This window comes from Pyrgilauda ruficollis, unplaced genomic scaffold (genome assembly GCF_017590135.1).
Source record: "Pyrgilauda ruficollis isolate IOZ18807 unplaced genomic scaffold, ASM1759013v1 scaffold60, whole genome shotgun sequence".
Lineage (NCBI taxonomy): Eukaryota > Metazoa > Chordata > Aves > Passeriformes > Passeridae > Pyrgilauda > Pyrgilauda ruficollis.
The window spans coordinates 2,052,360-2,077,682 of NW_024527711.1; the positions used below are offsets into that span (position 1 = coordinate 2,052,360).

At 36.4% G+C, this 25,323-nt stretch overlaps 1 protein-coding gene across 5 annotated transcripts in view; it reads right to left on the reverse strand.

Moving 5' to 3' along the window:
• Positions 1–25,323, reverse strand: part of DLG2 (discs large MAGUK scaffold protein 2) — a 973,962-nt gene that overhangs the window by 309,694 nt on the left and 638,945 nt on the right. For all 5 annotated transcript variants that reach the window (XM_041483662.1, XM_041483665.1, XM_041483666.1 and 2 more), the window contains one exon: positions 7,563–7,687. In XM_041483662.1, the coding sequence (XP_041339596.1) occupies positions 7,563–7,687 (125 nt within the window). The remainder of the gene's footprint in view (positions 1–7,562; positions 7,688–25,323) is intronic.

Genomic DNA, 25,323 nt, shown 5'->3' on the forward strand with positions numbered 1-25,323 from the left:
AAAAGAAAACTTCTATAAAAATGTCCATCACCGATGTCTATAAAGAGGTTCCTAAAATTCATCAGTTTCAAATACCACAATCTAGAGAGGTACCTTTTATTACTCATTAACTTCTATTCTCTTTGCCTGACAATTCAGCTGTTAAAACATAGTTTTACTTTCCTTGTATCTCATAAAAGAATTTTTACAGCTTACCACGTTATTTTCAAAATAGGAAAAGCATAATATAAATAATGATAAATAATACAGTATAAACCAATTCAGAGACACACTGGGGATCTGCAATACTGAACAAAGAATGCAAAATTCACATAGGAAAAAGAGAGAAAGAAGGATTCAGCCAACAAAAAAATGAAGTGGTGAAGACAACAGACAACAAAATTATGTGGTTCAGTATTCCATTGATGGTAAGACATATAAGCTGTTTACTTAAAACATGAGCCATGGTAAGACATGTTCAAGTTTGAAAATAACATATGAAAATCAGATTTGGATTTTGTGACCTGCCTTTTTCATGTAGATCAGCCATGGTAATTATTTTTTTTCTCAATTCCATGGTAGCTCAAAAAAGATACACACAGCTACACAGACAAACAGAGTTAATAAGAATCAAATTTCCTAACACAAACCAGGACAGAGTGAACAGTCAATATTTCATTATCTAATTTATGACTGTCTGCAAAGCAAGCATGTTTTGCCTAATAGGGTGAATGCTTCTTTATTAACTTACTGCTAAATTATGTACTGAACTAATAGCATTGTCAGAGGCCTGTAAACAGTGCAGATATGAATCAGTGTTTTGTGGCAGCACTGTAATTATAACAACATCCTGAACAAGCCATGTGCCATTGCAACGCGCATAGACCTGGTACTGATAGGCTTAGTACAAAATCAGAAGTTAACAGGGACTTAAGGGAACTAATCACAAAGCAGACACACTTCTGTTTTGATATATAAGGATGGTGGAATAAAGCCAGTTCTCAAGCTGTATTAGAGGCACATGACATGCTTGTAAAGAACATGATGTGGGAAGGGCTCTTCACATTAATCTGAAAAGGCCTCACAGTATCATTCCCAATTCAGTTTTTAGCAAGCAATCTAGAGCTACAAATGGACACCAATGGGCAACAACTGTGTGCCTGCTGCTGGAAAGATCTGGGCTTCAGTGTTTCTCAACTCCAGTTTTCAAGCTTTGAATTAATAGCATGAAATCACATTTTTTCCTCTCTGTTTCATTTTAGTGAACACAGACTTATTTTTAAATTTTGATCAGAACCCAAACTTCATTTTTTCCCCTACAAATATCCATGAGAAAGGGTCTTCAGAGTTCCTCTCTTGCTACATATAGCTACCTAAATTTATAATCTTTGACACTTCACAGCAGGTTAGTTGACAACTGATGCGAATACCAATCTACTTTGTTTAGAGCCTTTGCTGGTAGGCATTTAACTGAAGCCTTTAAGGCACAGAAACATGAGAGAAGGAACCACTACTCTATTCCAAGCTTTCTCCCTGATTTACTGAATGACTGAAGGCAAGTTATTTTGCTTCTTGTCTCCTGCCATTAGCACGTGTATAACATTCCTCTCCTCACACCAAATCACTTTGAGATAGGAGGAAATCCAATGGGGAAAACTGGCAAGGTGATGGTAGAGCAACATCGCATGCCTAAAAAATGCTGCAGCTTTTCAACACAAAACCTCCTAGCAATCAGTAATTAAAGAAAAGGAAAGATACATCAACTAAGGAAAGAAGATCAATGCAAAGCCTTAGAACATTTTAACCTATGATATTCAGCTAGCTGGGGCTACCAGTGTTGTTTCTCATTAGTCTGCCAAAGGTAACTCCAATTGATCTGATTTTCTCAACCTGTTGAAGTTCTCCTTACAAATGTCCACGCTCTTAAGGAAAACCAATTGATAGGTTCACAAATGGGAAGAGACTGGAAATCATTTTCCTAGAAGAAAGAATGAAGGAAACAGCCACAGGTCTGGGCAGCTAACCAGGGCAATGTGCATCCTCCCAGGCACAACTGATTTCTCTCCTTGGACTCAGCCCCCGTATCAACTATTAACCCTCTTTGCTCTTGAGTACAGCTCAGGCTTAAATACCAAAATAACCGAAATAACATCTGGTACAACCCTTGAAAGTCAAGCTCAAGAATGTCCAAATCTATCTCAAAGTCTTGTGAATTAACTCATTCATATTCTGTCACATATGCAACAACTGACTTTAGTGTCACAGGTTCAGTAAGATTCCTGTGACCAAATGATTGGTATAAAAAATAAGATTTGAATTCTTGTTCTATACAAGATTGTTTTATTTACATTTTTAGATCCTAAGACCTTTTAAGTCTCATTTTCAAATGTGTCTTTTCAAGAAGGAAAAGTGTATTTTATATAGCAATACAGAAGGAACTCATATGACCCCCCCCTCCTTTCTGTAGAGCGAGAAAGCTTTTTGAGAAAGCTATCTCTACCATAAAATCAAATTTAGACTGTGAGAAACTATAATCAGCAAGAGTAATTCTTGACTCAAAATAGTTTTGATTTATGATTGCTAAAAATCTATTAATATTTTGTGAGTCTGTGCTTTTATACTTGATATAATTGAAAGTTTTGCATCATTATTTTAGTAATTTTCATCCCCCAATAAAGTTCTGCCACTAAACTGTGCTTCTAGTTCCATAAGCTGATCACTCTTGTTCTCACAGAATGATGAATGGTCTTATATGTGTTACCTTTCAGAAGCCAGAGGTTTACTTATGATTAATAAGCCAAAAGAAGTAACTACTGAATATTATACTGAAGTTCTTTCCTTTATGTAGGCAACTGAAACAAACACTGTTTTATTTTCTCTGACACAAATGTAAATAAAACAAAAAAAGGCCCTGAGCCATAAGTACTGGAATTCTTTTTCTTCCAGAGAAAAAAAGTCCAAATTCAGTGCTTCTTTATTAAAAAGTAGACGTTTGCCCATGGACAACCAACATTAACGAGAGAGTAGAAGAAGTTTTTATGCATCAAAAGTCTTAAAAGATCAAACTGTTGAGAGAAATTCTCCTTCAACTCAGTGGGAATGACTGCTGCTTTCAGAGGGTTTATATTCTCTGTCTATCCCTGACTTGAACCCCCAATCTTCAGAAAAACACGGCATGAAGCATTCAGAGAAAAAAATAATCTCCATTTAGTTCCAAGGTTATTATAGTCCTATTTAGCTAAATAATTACATCTAAAATTGTTCTTAAAATTCCATCAAATTATATATTTTATATTATTTACTACATATAAACTTATACTATATTCACAGCTTTATTTTGCAAGATGAGGTGATAGTGTACTGACCTAAATGTCTTCTAAAATCTGAGTTGTGCAGTGTGATAGTTCTCACACTAGTTCTACAGGCCAGGGCATTTCAGGGAGAGTAGTACATAAACATATCCATTAGTACTTCGTTGAGGAGACCTGATCACCCATCTCTGGTGACCAGCAATAGGACATGAGGGAAAGGAATTAAGCTGCTCTGCAGAAATTCAGACTAGACATGAGGAAAAGATTCTCCACTTAGAGCGTGGTTCATCCCTGCAAGAGGCTTCCCAGTGAAATGGTTGTGGCACCACACCTGACAGAGCTCAAGAAGCATCTGGACAATGCTCTCAGTTACATGAGTTAGTTTTAGTAGTAGTCCTGAAGTAAGCAGGGAGTTGGACTCAACTATGCTTATCAAGTTGGGTCCCTTCCAAACTGAGATTGCAGTGGCTCTGTGCATCTCTGATTTTTGAAAGTTCAGGGAGTCTCTCAAAAAATGACATTTTTTATTAAGATGAGTGAAGGCTAAAGTGGTTGATAATTATTGCTATTTTTTAAGCAGAGATATGGGTCATGAAGTGATGCGAACCTGCACTATGCATGGTACCTGTTGTCAATAGAAGTATTGTTCTCCACTAAAGGAAAACCCCAGGAATTCAATCACCTTTGTTTCAGTCTCACACTCAGGTTTTATTCACAAGAGTAACCTGCAGATTTGGAGAACAATTCAGGCTGGAAGGGACCTTTGGAGGTAATTTAGTCCAATCTCCTGCCCAAAGCAGGACCAATTTGAAAGTTCAATTATATAGATTAGGAATTTATCCAGATGAATTTTGAACCTCTTGGAGAAGAGAGATTCCATAATCTCACGGAATCACCAGTTACATTAAAAAGATTTTTTTATCCTCAGACACAACTGGAAGTTTCCTTATTACAACATGTGACATCTGCTAACAGTCATTTCTTTGTGCATCTCTGCTCACCTCAAAGCCAGTGTTCAGTGCTGCTAGAGCACACTGCTGGCTGAGGCCAAATTTAAGAATCACATTGTCATTTAAGTTGGAAAGCACCTCTTGAGAGCACATTGTCAAACCCTCTCCACTGAAGCAAGTTTACTTGCTTCAGGTTGTTCAGGAACATGTTTAGTCAGGTTTTAAATATCTCCAAGGGTGGACATCCCACAACTTCTCTGAGGTACCTGTGTCCAGTAACCCTTACCATAAAAAAAAGAGTTTCCTGATAAGATGAAATTTCATGTGCTCGTTGTCCATTGCTTCTTGCCCTGTCACTGGACACTACTGATAAAAGTCTATACATCTACCACCGGAGAGTTATGCCTTCTCAGGTGTTTAGCCATGATATTTTATAAAAAATCCTTTGCTAGGATTTTTCTCCTATTCTAGCTGAGAAGCCTCAGGAAAGAAATGTAAACAATAACTATCTGGTGCTGTGGAATGCAACAGGTGCACCTGTGATTGGTGAATGTTGGCTGTTTCTAATTAATGGCCAATCACAGTCAGCTGGCTCCGACTCTCTGAGAGTCACGAGCTTTTGTTATTCATTCCTCTCCTGTCCTTTCTAGCCTTCTAATGGATTATTTTCTCTTTATTCTTTTAGTATAGTTTTTAGTATAGCATTTTAATATAATGTATATAATAATATAATAAATCAGCCTTCTGCAACATGGAGTCAAGATTCAGAGCTCTTCACTCGTCCCGGGAGCCCCAGTCAGTTCAACCACACAGGTGCAGTAGGCTGCATTTGCTTTTGTTGGACTTACGTGAAACTTCAGTTGAACTACTCCTCCCCTGTCAACCCATGCATTCATGTAAAATATTCCCAAGGGTCTGGTGCATGAAGTCAATTTCTTACAAGTTGCTTTCATAGTCTTGCTGTTTGAAGAACTTCACTCAGCTAAGTTAGATCAAAGGGACGTCATGTAAAATGCAGTGGAAGTGATTTTACAGGCTTTTATGATTAAAACCAGACAGCAGATATAGAAGCCAGTTCAGACAGCCCACACTGCTACATAATGTAGAGTATCTGCAGGCAGCGTAAAAGAAAAGCAGACCAAAAAAGTATATATTTTTCAGTCTATAAACACCAGTCTCTCATTCTTAGGCAATTAAAAATTGGGCTTTTGATAAGAAACCTATGTTATCACTACCCTTAATAGTTGTTACTGCATGTCGTTAAGCTTTTGTTCCTACAGAGTGGCCCTAGCTGATAAACCCTCTGTTATGAAAAATTAATTATCATGCAAGTCAGTGAAGACTGCCCCAGGATATGGCCCTTCAGTGGCATATCAGTAATGACCACTGATAACTACATTTTCAGGCGTTCGTAAAAAGTGACGGAATTGTGACTGTGCAGCAAAGTAAGACCCATTTGCCAGATAAAACAAGGAAAGGAGGAGACCTTCTAAAATCTGAGAGTAGGAAGAATGACCATACCAAATATATGCTTAAAACATTATATATGTTTTAGTAATAAGATAACTATACTTGAACTACTAAACTTTTATTACAAAACACCAAGTTTGCCACATCTGATCTTGAAACCGATTAATGAATTGCCTTAGTATGCTACTTTTTGTGAGTTTAGAAGGTCTTTCCAAGAGGTTTACAACACAAACATAATCACGAGTTAAACCTACAGTAGTTATTTAATACAGGGATGAGTTATGAAATATTTGATTTTTTACAAAGACAGCAGAATACTGCAATTTCTTCTGTCTTCTTAACAGCTTAAATCAAAAAAGTTTTCATATGTAATTAAAAATTCTACTAAAAAGATACCATTTTTTTTTGCAGGGAACTCTTTTTAGTGGAAAGGTAGTTTCAGGTTTATAACCTCTTTATGTTATTCATCATGTCTAATTCTATAGCATGATTTCCAAACACTGCTGTTTCTTCATGCTGTGTTTTCCATGAAGCTCACCTGGCCCAATGCAGACATTTACAGTACAGATCAATACAGCTGGGCTAGGCAAAGAAACTCCTTTTCATTTGAGTCACCAATGAAAATATAGGCTCTTTTATTCTTCTGTTCTATTTTAGGCATTGACTTTAGGATGAGATGAATCACAACCTACAAATGCTTAGGCTTTTCTTGAGACTAGCTTAGAGGTAGATAGCTGCATTTTAGTCATAAAGTTGCTTGGTATTAGTTCCGTTCCTTCTACATGCAATCTTAGTTAAAACTAAATTCTTCAGGCACTGCCAACCACCATGACTCCTCATCACTATCATAGTAAAAAAAACCCATAATTTCCAAAATCAAATTATTACTGCAACACAAGAAATATCTCAAACCTGCTCTTTAAACTGGCCAATTCCCCTTACTTTTCGCTTTGAATTAAAGGAAAAGGCTTCAGGAAAAACGTTGCTACTATCCGGTACGTTTCATGAATTTTAGTCCATCTGTTTTTGGCAAAGGCTCTCAGAGCCAATTTCAGCACTGAGACCATGAAAGCATCAAAAATTTATCCCAAGTTTTTCCAGCTAAATTGGCTTTTTGGGAACATTAGCAGGCTGCACAACCAACAGTAAGGTGGCAGCCTCTGTGATAGATGGAAGCCTTTCTGCATTCAGTCCATAAGGAAAGACAAACAGGAGCACTTCTGTGGCTCCTCTTGTTTAAGGAAGATGCTGCCATGTATTTGAGAACCCCACCAAGTGATTTGTATGTTTTTTTCTGAATCTAAACCAGCAGACCACTCTGGAGATGACTCAAAACATACAGCACAGCCATCACATCCTCATGGAACAAAATAATGTTTGGAAACAGCAGTAAACACATCTCACTACTGCAGCCAAATAACAGGAAGCATCTACAAATAGCTATGATTATTTAGAAATGGCTTTGTAGCTTGGGAAGTCTTGATAGCTTAATGCATAACACCAGTGTGTAGTTCTTGAGTCATGAACACACAAAGGCCGGGCAGAGAAGACTTGTATGCTGATATTCAGGTTTCCTCCTGCTGCCCTCCATCTTACCTTTTGCACTAAAGTAAATACCTGGTACTAAGAAGGAGGTGGCACCATCAAATGTTCTCTATCATGCAGGATTTAACCACCCTTATTCAGTCACTCTAAGCTCCTTCAATCAGCTGTCTTAGCAGAAAGGAGACTCCAGTCATGTCATTTGCTTTCCCTGACCCCATGAAAGATCCAGCTGGCATGTGGCTCCCAGAGAACAATTATAATAACTACACATTTTGTTTCCAAACACACGTAATAAGTTTGTTTTTACCTGAGTCTTCCATCCTCTGCTGCAGCTCCTCCTGGTATAATCTTAGTAATGAATATCCCAGGATCATCCCCAATGTGTGGGTTATCTGTTCCTCCAGCAATACTGAACCCCAGGCCAGAATTTCCCTGGAAAAATAACAAAAAGTAAATCCATCACTCAGATGCTAGATTTCTACAGAATTCATTTGCATTGCATGAAAAAGTAACCTTGCTTCTTCAAGAAAGCACACTATTTGGCAACTCCATACATGAAGGCAGGTGACTCAGTCTGAAAAAATTAATTGTCAGTTAAAGAACAGAGGCTGTGAACAGAAAGATTTCCTGGAGCTAATGACAGAGTTAATGGATACTCCTACAGAAACAGGATTTGACCTAAATTTGTTTTCAAAAGCACTCACATAAATTATCATCTGAACTCCAATATTAATTCATCCAAGTCAATGAGAGCTAGAGGCTAGAAACATTTCAGAGCTTTGAAAAAAGATTTCAAAATGACTGTAATTTATAAACAGAAAGAGTGAAAAACATCTGACTCTGAAGTATTTTACTATACCAGTTTCTGTTGAAGACTGACATGCTTCAAAAACAATCAAAAAAAATCCACAAAACAAGAGTACTTCTTTCATCCTAGATCTGCTAGGACAAAGTTTTCTTTTTTTTGAAAGACATTATAAGACTCTACTCAATAATCTCTCTTATTGTTTATACTATTTGTGAGAATATCATGAAAGATAAATAGATATGTACAGACATACATGCTCTTGCAAATGAAGTCACTTTTTTTCACACACATTTCAAAACCGCGATTCTAATTCTTTTTTGGAATTATATATTGATTATGCTTTTCTATATAAGTCAATCTTAAATACATGTTTTGGTTTTTTTCCTGTGTGAATTAACTTTTTTCCCAAGGGATTCTTTCTTATTTATAAAAAGTTAGATGCAGGTTTAAGAACTCGTGATGCATAGAGAATGTTGTAAAATTCAGTGCAATATGTGCTTCTTTAAGGGCCTCTCAGCCAAAAGTAGTTTTAGTTAGGCATTTAGACTTATCACAGTGATACAACTGCATACATATTGCAAAATATGTACTGCAAATGAAGTATATTTAGGGCACTAAAATACTTTTCTTTCATTAGCTTCTCAGACTATTGGGCGTTTGTCTCTTTTACAGCTGCTTGTGATCACGTATCTAGTTCAGTTCTAGTAAGGAAAGTTATTAGTAAAAATGACAGCTCCATAAATTTTTTTTCTAAATCATTTAAATCAAATGTCATTTCTGCATTTTTCAACAGTACTTCAATGCACTCAAAGTGATGCATTTTGTGTGTGAAAGCCTACATGTTGCCTGCCTGCAGCATGCCAGATTCTGAATGCTGTTATCAGCATTCTGCATTCACAAGAGATGCAGTTCTCATTACCCAAGAGACGAACACGCAATGTGCAGCTCTGCTGTCAGCATATAATTGTGAACTAATTTATAATCCAAGGAAATGGATTTAGGACTGCACATATTGTAATGCTTCTCAGCCAGCTATAATGTGGAAATCATTATAGTACTGAAACACTCTGTATACATTTTCTGTAGTTAGCAAACACCTCCAGGCCAGCATTGTAAATCTTTGATTTAATCTCTCTTTCACCATTAGGATCATCTCAGATTCAGGTTGTTCTCCCAATATTTTAATACAGACCTAATTGTACAGCACATTTTACAGTAACATGTACTCTCTAAATACTTTAGGAGTGTTTTCCTGAAATCCTATGTGTCATATTATTAAATAAGCTAACTGTCAAACACGAAAGAAAAGAAGACTACTTAGACATACTTCAGGAAGCCAGGAACAAAATCCTTAAACATGAGTACAACTAAGGGCAAATTTCTAGAAATTTTGAGTAACACTTAATTTTCAATCAAAAAACCCAAACAAACCTTTAAAATAAAATAGTTGTGTTCATTCATTATTAACTTCAAAGAGATTTAAAAAATATGCAGCAATCCCTGTTCCTGAAAAGAGGTAGATTTTCAAATATCCAAAACCTAATTTTGATAGGAAAAGGCAAAGAGGAGGGCAACAAGGACAAATCTGGGCATAAATATTAGCACAAGACACAAACAGCTACACCACAATTTAAAAAAAATGTATCTGAAGAGCTTTAAAAAAACTATCAAAGCTTGTCTATTATGTGGTGTGTGCTTAGTTGTTACAGTTCAACACATAAAATGCATTCAATGTTTTAGGAGGAAATAATTTCTGTGTTGTTTTCCTTCTACGGTATCTTTTCCCATTAACATTTTAGAGCCAAAAAATGCTACAGCAATGCTGGCTGTAAGCAGTGATGTGCTAACACTGCTGCACACTTCTCAAGAGAATTACTGCTATTCTTGACATTTATCCACAAATGTGCATCTGTTATACTGCAAGACTGTTCTCATTCTACCCCTTAGAAGCAACCTTTTAAAAGCACAGGGTAGCACTTCTGTATCTACAAAATTTCAAGCAATTCTTCTGGCTGCAGTCCTTGACTTGATCAACAGGATCTACAAGCTGTCAGGCACGAGCTGCCTTGACAAATAGGTACATCCCTGCAAGGCTTTACTGCACCAGAAACCTGCCGCAAAAGTTAAGAGCAATTACACTTCTTTTTCCCCACTATGGTTTATGAAGGGTCTGCCTTACCTGCATGGAAAAATATTCTTTATACCTTAGATCAAAGCCAACAAGGTTAAAAGCATAGCTACAATCACTCAAGGATTTTTGAGAGCCTTGGTTTGAAAAATAATGCAATAGGAACATTCTGGTTAAAAGCGACTGTATTTCAGTTCTGAGCAGCAATACTGACATGCAGATCTCTCCTTGTGCTTCTCTCCATGCTCTGCATTCATGCAGGTTCTCCAGCATATTGTTGCTGTACTAAAGTCTCACTGCCCTTGTTAAGCTGTAATTCCAAGTTCCAGTAAGTACTGTTTACTACTGCAATGCTTCCTGAACATTTCCACAAGGCTTCGTTCCCCACCCTTTAGTTTTTGCACCTCCTTTGTCCCCATTCCAGAAAAAAAGAAAAAAAAAAAAAAAAAGTGTGTGGTAATTATCTTCACAGCTTTTCTTGGCATATCTGTCACCCTCCCATTTCATGTGAACCAATGAAAATGCCATCCTGCAGCCCAAAACAACAACTGAACCATCACTTGGCCACAGCATTTTCCAAGGTGGAACATTCATGCTTTCTCTCATGCTGATTCATGTTTGGGAGTGGTTCCCCATAAATATCTGTCACGTTAATTCACTGTACTCTTTCTACTCCAAGTCTTACATCCCTTGGGTGCTTACAAAGCAAGTTAAAAATGAGCTCCGAGGCCTGGTGACAATGCAGATAAATACTTAATGAGAACTAATAGCAGCTGATAAAGAGGAGAAAAAGTCTTCCTCTTTTGGAATACTCCACTGATACTTCTTAATTGAGATTCATATTTAGGCCTTAATATGCTTGCCTGTTTTATTTCAGGATCCTTCAGCAGAAGAAATCTATGCAAAAATCTGAACAGTTAACAACTTGTTGAAGTTTGAACAAGCCTCAGACCTATAAACTTTTAATGGTATTGCTCAAACATCATAATTAGCATGTGCAAATATATACATATATAAACACATACACAATTCTACAATTCTATATAAGAGTTCATATCCAAATTATTTTGTGTTCAATTCTTATTAGCTAAAATATCTCTTGACCTAAACCTTTCCATCTCTTTGTCCAAGCTCTCAATTTCTACTACTATAAAAACCTCATATAATTAGTTACTGACTGTACCAGGAAGATTTGCATAAAATTGCACAGCAATAGATGGATGAATGTACTTTTTAATTGTTAGTTTAGTTTCTTACTACCTTCCCCACCTTTTGTTGCAAGGCTCCAGTCATGCACACAGACTGAAAAGAGGCTCAGCATAGCACAACATGCCCAGTTGGGTTTAAACTAAACATTGTCTCCGATTCATGCTGGGTATCTCATGCTTCTCAGGGATTTACCACCAAGCTCAAATTTGTCTCTTGGCTCAGCTTTACTTTTCAAACACAGAAAATTAGGTCAAACTACCACATCAAAACAATTTCTTGCAGCCCAGCCCCTGAGGCTGCCTTCCTGCTCTCCTGTGAAGGGAAAGTCAGCACTTTGTCTTGAGGTTTATTACACCTGCCTGCCTCCTTTATGACTTTCTCAAATAGGGCTTTGCATGCCACAAGGACCATCTGAATTCTTTATAGTTCAGCCTGGGCAGAGAAGAGTCCTGGCTGTATTTCTTCTGGCCCTGGGGTGGCAGACAACCTCTGACAGCCACACAGGATGACTGCAGATGATGGTGTTACACCTTCTCCCAGCACTGAAACACAACACTTGGGGACAGAATAAGATGACAGATTATTCACATGCCAGGGAAAGAAAATAAAACATGTAAGTTTGAATCTCTTCCCTCAAGACTGTTATACTTACAAATAAGGATCACAAAAATAAATAAGAACCCCCAGCAGGTACTGGTTTTGGGTAGGGAGAAGGCCTAGAGACCAATCCTTCTTTTTGCTTAGCTTTCCATCTTGTGTTCTCCCATTACACCCTCTATGAGCGGCCATATATCAGGCTGCAACTTCATAAGGCTGCAGCCTTTTTATTTTCTCAGTAGTTGACAGAAGTGCTCCACATTGTTCCGTAGGAACAGAGTTTAGCCAAGAGCTACTGAAGTTATTTTCCTATGATATTGCAGTTCAGCATGGACGATAGCCTTCACTAAAATTCTACAAATTATTTTGTCCTTATTGTGTCTCATTTGTCTCTTTTTTTCTGCTCAAGAAAGTTTGACTAAGAATGATGTAAAGTCATCCAGTCTTTAAAAAAATCATGGAAGAATGTAAGTCCAGAAGGAAAAAGAATATCAGAGATGCATATCAAGAGCAGACTGAGTACTTCCCTGAAAAAGGGATTGCTTTTTACAACACAAGTGATTTGTATTTCACCATATTAAACAGGCTTACCACAATCACACGGAAATTATTCTCCATTTTAATTTCTTTTAAATTCTAATCAATAAGGTGACAGCAGAACTCACATAGATGTTTTTTGAGTGATTTAATTACTTCAGTGCACCTAAAATAATTTCTCAAAATCTTCTGAAGTGACATGATTTTGAAAATCTCTAGCATCCAAGTAAGAAAAATAAATAGTTGAACTATACAGAATTCACTTAACTATTGCTGCAACCTCACCCTGATGCTGCAGCGTATCAGGAAGCCATCAGAGTTGCAGAGTCCATCAGTCAGTGTAAAGTCTAAGACAGAGGGAGTAATTGTATTTCCCAAAATGGTTTCTAGAGGTTGAAAGCTGTTTCAGGTGACAACACATAATCCCAAAGCCTCTATTACTTAAATGATCTTTTAATTTTGGTGTTTAATTTTGGTTTTTTCCCCCCCACTGGTTTAAGGGATTTTTTTTCCTGTACACTTCCTACCTCTACTCTGGTGTTCACAGCCAAATTTCTGGAATACTTTCTTTTACAGATGACTTTAAAGTGTGAATTGCTGCCTAAACTTGCAGGTTTGGTCAGAGCAAGTTTAGTCAAGAGAATGCTCACAGAAGGATAGCTGACTCATTCCTAGATTCCTAAAGACACACTGTTTTTTAAATGGTCTTCTATTGTTACAGTCATTAAAGACCCTATCAACTTTGTTACTGGTGCTCCTTAAAAAGTTGTCTGGTGCATTTTACAATGGGAATTATCCTTCAGCTTTTCAAGAGCACTCATGATCTCTAGGTTCAGAAAATACTAACCTTTCCTGAGTCTAAGCAATGCTGTTTTTATCTTGTTTATGTAAAATTTCAAAATATTTAAATATAAAGATAAGCTACATCCTGTGAAGGCAGTGTATTCTTGGCATTCGTTTGTTAGAATTTTGTAATTTCATATACATGCATGAAAATGCTAAAACTTTTCAGCTTTGGCTACTGCAGTCAGGGTGCTTTTCACCCTATAAAGCACACATTTCTGATATAGTGTTGGTTTAGAAATTATGCTCTTTTATTAAAAAAAAAAATAAAAAGAAAAAATTTGGTTTTGCTTTTCAAGTCTTCTAATGTACGTCCCTTTAAGTAAATGTTGCTGCAAGAAATGTTAATTCATAAACTACTGTTGAGTTTATTTCAGGTGGTGGAAAAAAACCCTGTTGCACTATGAAGCATACTGGGAGACACTTTCATTTGAAACTTGCTTTTATGCATTTTAGGAAGTTTTAATAATGTTTTTTGTACTCATTTTTAGCTTTCCTATTTCTGCTTAAGTGAAGTCATAGCTTTCTTTTAAGAAGTACAATATGGAACTAATATAAGTTTTCTGCAGATATTCAAAACAGTTAGCCTGAACTACTCAGTAAATTTTTATTATATCCAAAATTAGCCTCTCACAGAGTACTTTTTAATAACAAAAGCTGTTTTATAAAACACCAGTATCTGAATCTTGGCTAAGGTTGTTACCATCTTTGGCTTTGGGTTCTTGTCTCAGGATACTTCCGTTTCAGATGAAAAAGACAACATCTTCTCCCATGAGACAAAATAACAACCAAAACAAAAAAACAACAAAACCCCAAAACTCCTTCCAAAAATCACATTCACTCTTGTTCTACAAGACCCGGTTTCTCCAAGAAGTACTTGACAGCATGAGAAAGTGAAAGCTGAGAATGAGAAATTTAGAAAACTGTGGGAATTAGTTTTTTTGGAAGGGGACAGGAGAAAAAGATACAAAATGCTGTGGGCAAGCAGAGTGAATCAAGTAACACAGTCTGTGAACGAGACAACAGATTGACAACTCCGTCCGTAATTCGCACGGGAGGATTAGATACGGGATTTGCTGCAGCTCTGAAACAGTCTGTGAAAGACCTTTTTCTCTGTAGTAAAGCAGATAGGGTTACCTAGTTTGGCACCTAAGATGCTTACCTCTAGATATTCCAAGCCAAAAGTGGATGATCGTGTGAGACTGCTGTAAAGATCTGAGTATTTCTGCAGACTTTGTTCAGTAAGATTTTTCTCCACAAAGTATTTCTTACCAAAAAAATACAGCTCTCCTTTATTCACATGACAGTGCACCTATACAGGGTTTTTTTTCTACTTTTCACTCAGCCATGCTTAGATTAACATCACATATATAGAGGAGGTGTTACCTGTCACTCAACAATGCCCAGTTCAACAGTACACAGTCACATTGCAAACAACAGCTTAACACATTTGTCCTAGACTGTCAGGCAATGTGTGTATTCTATTTACCATCTGTTAGAGGTGTGGCAGTTATCCTCTATTAATTGTGCAGTTTTCTTTATCTCTTCCACAAACCAATCCTCCCTCTGGGGAGACATCTGCTGTTAATGGGCTATTGAATGTCACTGCATGACTGATAAAAATTACAATATCCCATTGTGAGATGCTCCACCCAGAAAGAAAAGCCAAGCATTCCTAACTGGATATAATCTGAGATTTTTAAGACAACAAAACAGCCTTTCCACTATATTCCCAAAAGAACAACTGCCTTTCCCACTAGATCTTCAGAAGAAAACTACACCTTTCTACAAGATCACTGCTTCAACAGAACCACACCTACTACTCCAAGAAATCTGCAGCCACCATTTCAATTAGACAGCTACCGACACCATGACCAACAGGGTGTCAGGTCATATTCTGATTCTGTCAGTGTTTCGTATTACTGCATTATTTATTTTATTTTTTTATTTTCTTCCCTAATAAAAAACTGTTATTCCTTCTCCCATGTCTTTGCCTGAGAGACCCCCTTAATTTCAAATTTATAACAATTTGGAAGGAGGGGGTTTACAGTTTCCAGTTCAGGGGAGGCTCCTGCCTTCCTCAGCAGACACCTGTGTTTTCAAACCAAGACAACATTAATGCTTCATCCCACTGAAGCAAATAGGTGATATGCAATGTACTTTCATCCAATTCAGGATTTTAATAGAAAATGTTTGTTAAATCCATCTACTCAAGGCACTAACATCTTTAAGACAGGATTCTGCTCTGCAATTCTTTCACAATCTGGCAATTATACTAGCACTGGTTTTTACGTTCTGAAGAAAGAGCGATACATGCTAAATAACCAGACCATTTTCTGCCACGCAGTGCCTGATTTTTTTTCCGTCTCCCATTCTATAACACTAATCCTGACATATCTAGTTTTGTCTTTTGACTTCAATCATTCCACCAATGTTTTCAGGTATTTGCACATGCTGTACTGTATTGTACTTCTCCTCTCCAGGTTTTTTGTCCAAAGGCCCAGTTTCAAAAGCCTAAACATCAAAGTTGCATTTATGTCTCATTCAGAGAACAAGAACATTTGCATATTTACCAGAGTACTGTTGAACTCTTTTTTACTTTCAAATCTACTCAAGAGTAACATAATTCATGAAATTCTCACTTCACCCACGTACACTGGCACACTCCCTAGAGTCAGTGTTTTGAGACTCCACAGTTATATCATGTTCCATATGGTACAGATTTTCATCTCTCACAATGCCATTTGTTTTCAAGCCCCTTATCAGGTTCAACACATTCATTACAAAACCACAATACACTTGACTACAACAGCTTCGTATGCTTACTCTCACTTGATAGCTGTAGAGTGATCTTGTTCTCTCAATGCTGCACAGACCAAGTATGATATTCAAAAAAGACTTATTTCAAAAAATGATCCAAGGGATTTTACTTTTCATAATACACATGAAATCTACAACACTGTAAAACAGCATATCTAGACAAGGAATGAAACCACTTCCAAAGTGAAGCAACTAATGAAAAAGTGATAGTGTCTCCTCTGTTTATACGCAGATTGAAACCAAATAATAGATGTGAATGCTCTCCAGGTTGGGTTTTCAATTTTTTATCTCTATTAAGCTCTTATTAACAGCCTCTGAGCTGTCACAGACATGTATGCCTAGTTTTTTTCTTCTATGTGTTTCTTGTCCTACTTCAGTGATATCTGTTAGAATTGTCTTTTCCAGCATTATAGACCATATGACCTTGCCTGTTCTGTCTCAGACAGAGAAGTGGGGCAACATATGTCCTTTTAGTTGGCTACAGAGATAGCAAACAAATGTCACAAAACACAGTCTGATGAGTATGTAAAAAGTAGTATAAGAGAAAATGAAATATTCAAATTTTTCATCATAAAAGTAGAGCAGGGAATTGCTGGTCCTGGGGAGTGAAAATTTCACTTCACTTGCGGGGGAAAAAAAAAGATAGAAATATGTCTATCTTTCTTTGTCATGCAGTGTCACTCCAGGCCAGCTGAAGACTTCTTATCAGCCAGACCCGAGAGCTCTTTGAGCTCCCAGGGCTTCACAATAGAAAGTGAAATAGTCAAACCAAGGAAAGGAAAGCACTCACTAAGTGATAATAGCAAATTGACAGAAGGAGGGTGGGAAAAAAACAGGAGATAGAGTAAAACACTAAAAAGACTTGAAAGAACAGCAAAGCTTTTTCAAATAGCAAGCTACTTATAAAACTTTGACAGGATCATCACTGAAACTTTCACAATGCAATTATCTGCAAAAACTGAGGAAATTAGGACCAGGGAAATTAATGTTTAAATGTAACTCTATGACAGAAGTAGACAGTTGCATCTTGTACAAGGACTTAGGGAACAGAAACCTGATTTTACTGAAGCCATGGAAACCAACAGGGTTTCAGCACATAGTGGTAGCAATTAAAAGGAAAGAAGAAAACTCCTACTGCTGACTTCAGTTCATCTCTAATGATGACACCTCTCATCCCCTTCTGTGACAATTCAGCACTGTGAAAACCCCAATGGATGTCTTGAGATTATGTGGAAACTCCTTGGTTAAACCAGTTTGTAGCTCTAAGTCTTTGTGTTGAAAAACTACTCCATGCCTAAATGGGTTTATTTTGACAGATTGCACGATCACTACAGCACTGCTGTGCAAAGCACTTAAGGGAATTCGAGACCCCTGAAGTATCACAAGTGCTGGAACAAACCCAAGTTCTAAGTTACTATCTAAGCTATTGTTCTTTTCCATTTGACTGTCACATTCATAGATGCGAAATGAGTGTATTTAGTTGCTCTTGCAGTTTGATTGGTGGTTTCTTGTTTAGCATCTTCTTAAAGTATTTCAACAATTTCTTGGGTTATATTTCTTTACTAGAATAGGTATATGCTCAACCGTTAAGGTTAAAACTCTGAAATATTTACATCCATTGATATAATTTTGATAATATTTTCCTTCCAACTCTTATTTAATCTCGCATCAAAGCAAATGCATGAGTAAAACTCCTCATTTGCTGCCTTATTCAAAATCATGATCTTCAGGGCATGTAATCCAGAATAAAAAGGTAAGCTATTAATGAACTAAAAGGTCCCTAGGACTTAGAAGTTCAAGCACAAATCCTAGAAGCAAATAACTGAGTATTTTTGCTGTTGCACCACTTTCCATTCCAGCACTGCACTACTCCAGTGGCTAAGCATGCAGAGCTTAGCATTACCTTCTCTTTTAATATAAATTAAAGTAAGCTTTTGAACACATTCAAATGTTGAATAACACTCAAGACTTATCTTTCAGGCATTTCCCATGATGCTCAATTATATATTTTATTGAGAAGAAATATGAAGAAGGATAAATAAAATGCAACTCATTTCCACAGACACACATATAAATATCATTTTCATATTTTTGTGGTGGCCTATTTTGTTGTAAAATTTCATTTCAGTACCCATCTTTTTCCTTATTCTTGGTAAACCTGACTGTGACCCTGAGCAATCCAAAGCAGCTTCAAAGCTGTCTGTTTCTGAGAAAGAGCTTGGACAAGATGACCTCCACAGAATCCTTCCAAACTGAATTATTCTCTGCTTCTATAAAACACAGGCGTCAAAAATACAAAACATGTTTCAAAATCTGCTGCCAGTCTAGGAATAGTTCAGTCACTAAAAACTGCCCTTCTTAATTTTATCTTAACAATAACATGATACTGATTTTTTTTTGTGTGTGTGTGTATATACATATATATATTATATGTCTCCACAGAAATTCATTTTCCAAGATTTATAACTGCACATTCTTAGATGCTGGGACTTTTTTGACATGATCTCTGTAAATGTCAGATGAAACTCACGGCTAAAACTGCACCTTAAATAACTTTCACACAGTTCTTTGGAACTAAACAAACCAATTTTGCCAAATGATAAATGCACAGTTCCTTACATTAGAAATATCAATCCTACAAGTGTCCTTCTGTAGCAAAGAAGTGAAGAGGAATCTTTAACCAGGTATATGTTTGTCAAAGTCAAGTAAAACATTCCTTAGGCAATATTTTCCTTTTTTTCTAGAAATCATTTGAGATAAGATTCTCTGCTCCTTTACCTACATCAACACTTGTCAAACCACTTGTTTGGTCCTGTTCCCAATGCACTAAGCACATACATAAACCAGTACATACAATGCTGTGCAACAGTTCTAGACTACCATACTCCAAAAGCAGTTATCTAATAACATACAATATCAGATTTTTTTTCTTTTTGTTGGAAATTCAAGGGAATTCTAAAGTTCCCATGTCCTACTTCTTATAAGTGTCATGGTAACGAATCATATTGAGTCATATTAAAAATACCTAGGATAAGGTAGTAGCAATTTTCAGCATTAGTAACAATATTTTGAAGGTATTTGTCAGTGATTCACTGGCAGAGAATAATGGTCTTGTGACTAATGGAAAAAAAAAAGAAAGTCCTTTCCTCTCCAGGTGTACAGATGTCACTTTTTCCTTTTTGGAAGTGGTAGGAATGCAGGCTGGGAAAGAGACCGAGGCTGAACCAAGTTTCCTATCAGAAGTAGGTAGGTTAGACTAGAAATTACCAATGCACACTTTTTAAGAAGAAAGGCAAAAGTCAACAAAGACATTTTCACTCGATCTCAGACTCTCCATGGAAAGACCACAGCTGGAGATGTCTCTGGGTCAAACACAGATGTGGCTCACTCACAGCTAAGCATACTTAAGAACAGTAACAAGTCTGATGAGCAGAATTTTCAAAAGAATAAATCTATTCCTATTGATGTCTGATAAAAATGCCACCTATTTCCAAAGAAAAAGACAGGCTACAGGTAAGCCCTTTTTGAAAATCCAGTATTTTATCTTAGTTCCAAACACTTCAATCTGATTCCCTTAGTATTAGCTGTATTGTTTTTGTCACTAAAGACCCATTTTGTTGGTTCACTTTAGCAGTAACAACTATCAGAAATAAAGTCGAGTTTTCTATTATTGGCAGCATGAAAAAAACATGAAAGCCCAGCTTCTACTGTGTTCCTGGAATGTATTCCACATATCACCCAGACTGTAAACGAACAATTCAAACTAAAACCTAGAAAAAATAACCCTTCAGGAAATGAAAAGAACTATGTGACTCTGTGAGTGTACTTCACCAATGCGAATAGGTTTGAAATTTTACTCACAAAATAGTCACAGAAAAGAAGCAGTATGTTCCTGATACTATAGCCTCCCATGCTAACTTTTCAACAACATTGGAAAAATCTAGAGAAGAAAGCAATTTCAGCTCAAAAGAAAATTATTACTAACTCGGCATTTCTAAGTACCCTTAGCAGTGAAGCTTTCCCTCTTTGTTTTACTCATGAATATGAACTATTGCTACTTCAAGACTTGTTAATTCCCACGTCCTCTTCCTAGGAGAAGGAATAGGAGAGGGAATTCTCATATCCCCTTCAGAGCAAAGCAATTGTACTCGGTTTTGAGGCATGGCACTGAATATTACCAGCATACTAAAACCCTAAGGAATAAAACCCCTAAAATCCTGATTTTTAACATCAGCAGAATATATGGAGCTGCAAGAATGAGGAAAGAATCTTATCTTCTTTTGGATGATTGTGGGGTTTTTTTTGTACAAAATAGGTGTAATCCATTTTACCTGTCTTTTAAAACATGTTCAGTAGAACATTTTCAATTAGGGTAAGCATGCCACATACCCTCTCTCTATACTGTGTAGAAAGAGACACTTCTGCATTGCAATTCATCAACATGCAAATTGGCACAAGTCAAAATGTTTCACATACATTTATGAGTTGCAATCAACCTTCATTTAATAGTTTCTTAGTCCTGGCATGCAATTTGTGCTCTAAAATGAGAGAGAAAATTGAGGCAAGAAAAGGTTTTAAAAAGCAAGAAAAGAGAGAATGAAATCAGAATAACCAGCAGGTCGGTGATGAGGAACTCATCTGTGCTGCAAAACCTGAACCAAACTACTGTTCTGAACAGGCACCACTGGGGTTTACATTTCAAAGGAGTGCCCTAATCACTAGGCACACTATCTCTGATCTAATGAATATATAATTGTATATTCAAAGTGGAACAGGTCCAACAGGAGAAAGGCACACCTGAGCAAAAGTAGGCATTCATCATGGACAAATCCTTGTTACAGATCAGGCAGAGGAGGCACGTCAATCCCATTTTCCCACACCCTGGATAAGTGTTCTTATGATTGTGAATGCTCTTCCTTCCACTTGACATATTTCCCCCAAGAAAACTTGTGAAAGAGAAAATTTCTGCCAGAGTGAAGTAGAAGTAAAAAAAGAACATACCTTAAAAAAGTTGGTGATGAACATTCTGCATTCAGCTCTTACCCTGCCATCTGTTACATACAGCCAAAGGTGGAAACAATTAGGATAAACCATTACTGATAGCTTGGCTTGTTTTTCCTCAAGATTCCTTCTGGAAATTCACTACAGAGATAGTAGGTATTGTCCCAAAATATGTAACACCAGGAATCCATATTATTTTCACGAACACATATTAAATATGTATTTTCTTTTGTTTTTAGGTTTGTTTAAAATCCTATTCAAAGCACAAGCAGGGTAATTTTAAACATTAAGCATCTCCCCATTCCCATGATATGCATCAATGTAATCTAAAGTTAAACATACATTAATGCATATGCCTTTTCCACAGTACATTGTCATTACACCTTGTAAAATCCACAACCTCTGTTCAGTGTCAGAATTTTGTTTTACATCTTGTACAAATCCACTGCTAATAATGGCAATCTCCTTAAAAAGCAAAGGGGGGGACTGAATTTTCCAGCTGAAATAAGATTTGTCATTAAAATTCTACAGCTAGAAAATAAATTACACATTGTCATTACAATGTAAGCTACTTCTTAACAAATATATATGAAGGGTAGAAATCCATCAAAGAAAAATGTAAGCATCATGTCATATTACTTTTTAGTATCTATTAAGGCTTTTCATTGTCTCCAAAGGGTCATCTAACAAAAAAAAGAAAAAAAAAAAAGAAAAAAAAAATCCACGCAGAAGTTAAAAGTGGACTTTTTTTTATTGAGAAACTCGTAAGATACATGTAAACAAAAGAATCTCACCACTGAACAGTACATTTGAAAGAGGAAGCCTGTGGGATGTACTGTCACAGTGGTAATTTAAGACATGACCAAAATCTCTAAGTTATGCATATGCTTGTTTTATGCCAAAGCTGGCACCATCAGAAGGGGTTCGATTCTGAATAAAAGCAACAATCAGTAAGTGAACAAACAGCTTTTCAACTGCCAAATGAAATGGCTGTTAAAGGCTGATCTTAAGAGAGAAGTACTTGAAAATAATATTTGTTTTCTTGGTAATCAGATGTGGTGGGATGCATGTACAGGAAAGAGGGGATGCCAGCCCTACACGCAGCAATCCATTTCAATGGCTGCCTCAGCTTTCTCTATAAAGCTACGTGACTGTTTTAACAATACCTGAAATGTTTCAGTGCACACTGGGTATACTCCAGATTTCAATTAAATAATAGAAAATGCTTTATGTGACACACTTGGAAATACAGAGTGTGTGTATGTGTAAGTAAAACATATCTTGACACTTTTTTCTTTATTTCTTTCAAATTTAGGTGGGACATGTGCCAATACAGCTGTAACAATTTACAGACTCTTGATCCATATGAATCTCCCCTAGATATTTCCTTCCACCATTCACTTCCATAACCCCCTGCAGTCCCTTCCATAGAGATTTATAAGGTTTAAAACTTTCTCTCCTACAACAAGAGGACAATGGTGCACAAGGATGGGCAAGTATTATCCTGTCCCCTTCCCCTGTTCAAGATTCAGAAACACATCATGGGCTTCACCTATTCTGAATTATTACAATTATATGCATCAGTACAAAGGGGATAAATGATTTCAATGCATGTAATGATTTAGCACTTTTAAGCCACAGAAATACAGAACCAGCAAAAAGAAATTATTTTATAATTATGTAGCTAAACAGAGAGAGTAAATTCTAATGCAGATTAATACTTCAGTTCAGTGAGACAGAAATGTAGTTACTCAATACTGAATTAATTTACAAAAATAATAATAAGCCACAATATGCGTTACAATTAATGGAACAAGTGGCTTCAAGGAAATTCTTTGTAGAATTCAAGATATGCTATTGAAATAACAAATAAAAAAAATTATGAGGATTTGGAATAATATCAGAGAAATTTCTGAAGCTTTTGAAACCAAATTAAAAGTGTTGCATGTGACTCTAGTAGACAAGGATCCAACCTGTGCCTCAAGCAACTGCTAGATGCCAAAAGCTGCAACATGATACTGAGATTTTAGAGATATAATTTTACATGGAAATTAATATTTCCCCAGACAAATAGAATGCTTGGGCACTTAAGTAAAAAATATTTGACTTGACCCTTTCTAAAAAGCCTGATTTTAAAAATGCCCCATCTTTGAGCCTACACCACCGTCACATGTGCTAACACCACAGAGAGAACAGAACATGTTGTATGTCTGGCATCACCATCCGCCCTCTGTTCTCCCAAAGTGCTCAATACACATTTTGAGACAAGATGCTTAAAGAGCTTTGTTTCATTTAAATTCAAGTACTTCTGCAATAGTTGTTTTAAATTATTTTTTAAAATTTATTTCCCAGTCAAATTTTACAATAATGAATAAAGAGCACTTTGGTGAAACAGAGCAAGCATGTGACTAACCACTTAATTCACTGAGGAATGCCTTTTCAAAATTTACTGACTTACAAGAAAAAAATTAATATCTTCTCACTGTCACCCTGGCTTCACACAATTATTCTTAATTAATAGAATTTTTTTTAAATGCCAGCACACAGATGAAAATCATTATGACAATTAACAAAAATATCTTCCTTTCAACAAAGTAGCATGGCATACACGGAGCAGCAAGTCAGACTGCTTCATTAGGAACATTTAGATACACAGTCAGGAAAGCACAAAAAATTCAGATCTAAACTTAAGTTTGTTCTGCATTATCTGTGAATGCATATTTTTGCATGAGTCATCCACAGAGAGTGAACCCACAGCTCAGACAGAACAAGTGCTATGAAAACCAAATTTCAAAGCGTAGAGTGTTTATCTACCATCTGTTGTTCAAGAATCCCATAACTATATTTCATAAAACTTTTCAAACTTAAATTTACTGTATCAACTTACAAAATAATATAAAAAGGATCACTGGCTTTCATTTAATTGCACTGTAAACTTTCCAGAGAAGGTACTGTACTGAAAGGGGGATTATTTTTTGTTGAGCAAATAAAAATGAAAGGGAAGAATACAAGCAAATGGAAAGATTAATAAAACCCTTTTTATCTCAAGAAATTATACCCCAGTAGACATATAAGATTTCCTCCAGATTTCATATGAAGCTCAGTCACTACAAATAGATGAAAAGAGTAGCCCTCTTTTCCACTTTACCAAGTGTTAAAAAAATTAAATTCAGTTCTATTTAAAGTGGTCAGTAAACAGACAAAAATTAAGAAATTAATTTAAACTAATGAGATGTATTGGTTCCACATTAGTGTTATACTTCCAGAAAGCCTCTCCCTTGCCCAACAAAGATTCAATAAGCCAGTTTCTTAGAGAAGCCATTTACAAGCCACGACAATACCTAAATCAATAACAGACTGTGTTTCCTAGGGAAGACGTGGGCAGGGAATATTGTACTGCAACAAGCAGCAGCCCAGTGCTTTCAGAGACTGAGCACTTTCCACAGAGGTGGCTAAATGTTCCAGGGAAACTGCTTAAAGGAATTCCATCTTTAGGAATGAATCCTGTACTTACATACTCTACATGTACTTCTCCTGTCAAGAATAACTATTGATTTTCCATAGGTAAAAAGATTCTGGATCAGGCTCCTACACTGAACATGTCATAGAGTAGGTATCCTACCTACTCTCTCAACAGTTATTGATACTAATTCAAGATTAGTTAGTAAGGTATTGGTAAAGTATTGGTAGTATACAGTTAGTCTGTACCTCTGCTTACTTTTCCTTGATAAGGCTTCAAAAAATTTTTACTCTCCCCAGTGATTAGAAAGACTAGTGTGTCGTGTGTCATCTTAATTAGTCCATTCTTCCATATCATGCCTGTAGCTATTTTCATTTTTCCTTTATAGCAAAGTAATCAATCAAGTAATCCTGCATAATAGTTCTAACACCAAAATTCAGAAGATTAGTTTATCTGAGCTTGCTTTTACTACATCTATTCTTAGAACACTTACACATATTCTAGAATGATTTTCTATTATTTTTTCTCTTTTTTTTCTGTAAAGGATGATTTTATTTAGGAGCTAAACATCTATTTCACTCTAAAAAGTGAAAAAAAGTTCCTTCAGCTCTATTTCACTATTTGAGGTTTTATAGAAATCTTATCTGACAGCTTGTAGAAGTAAT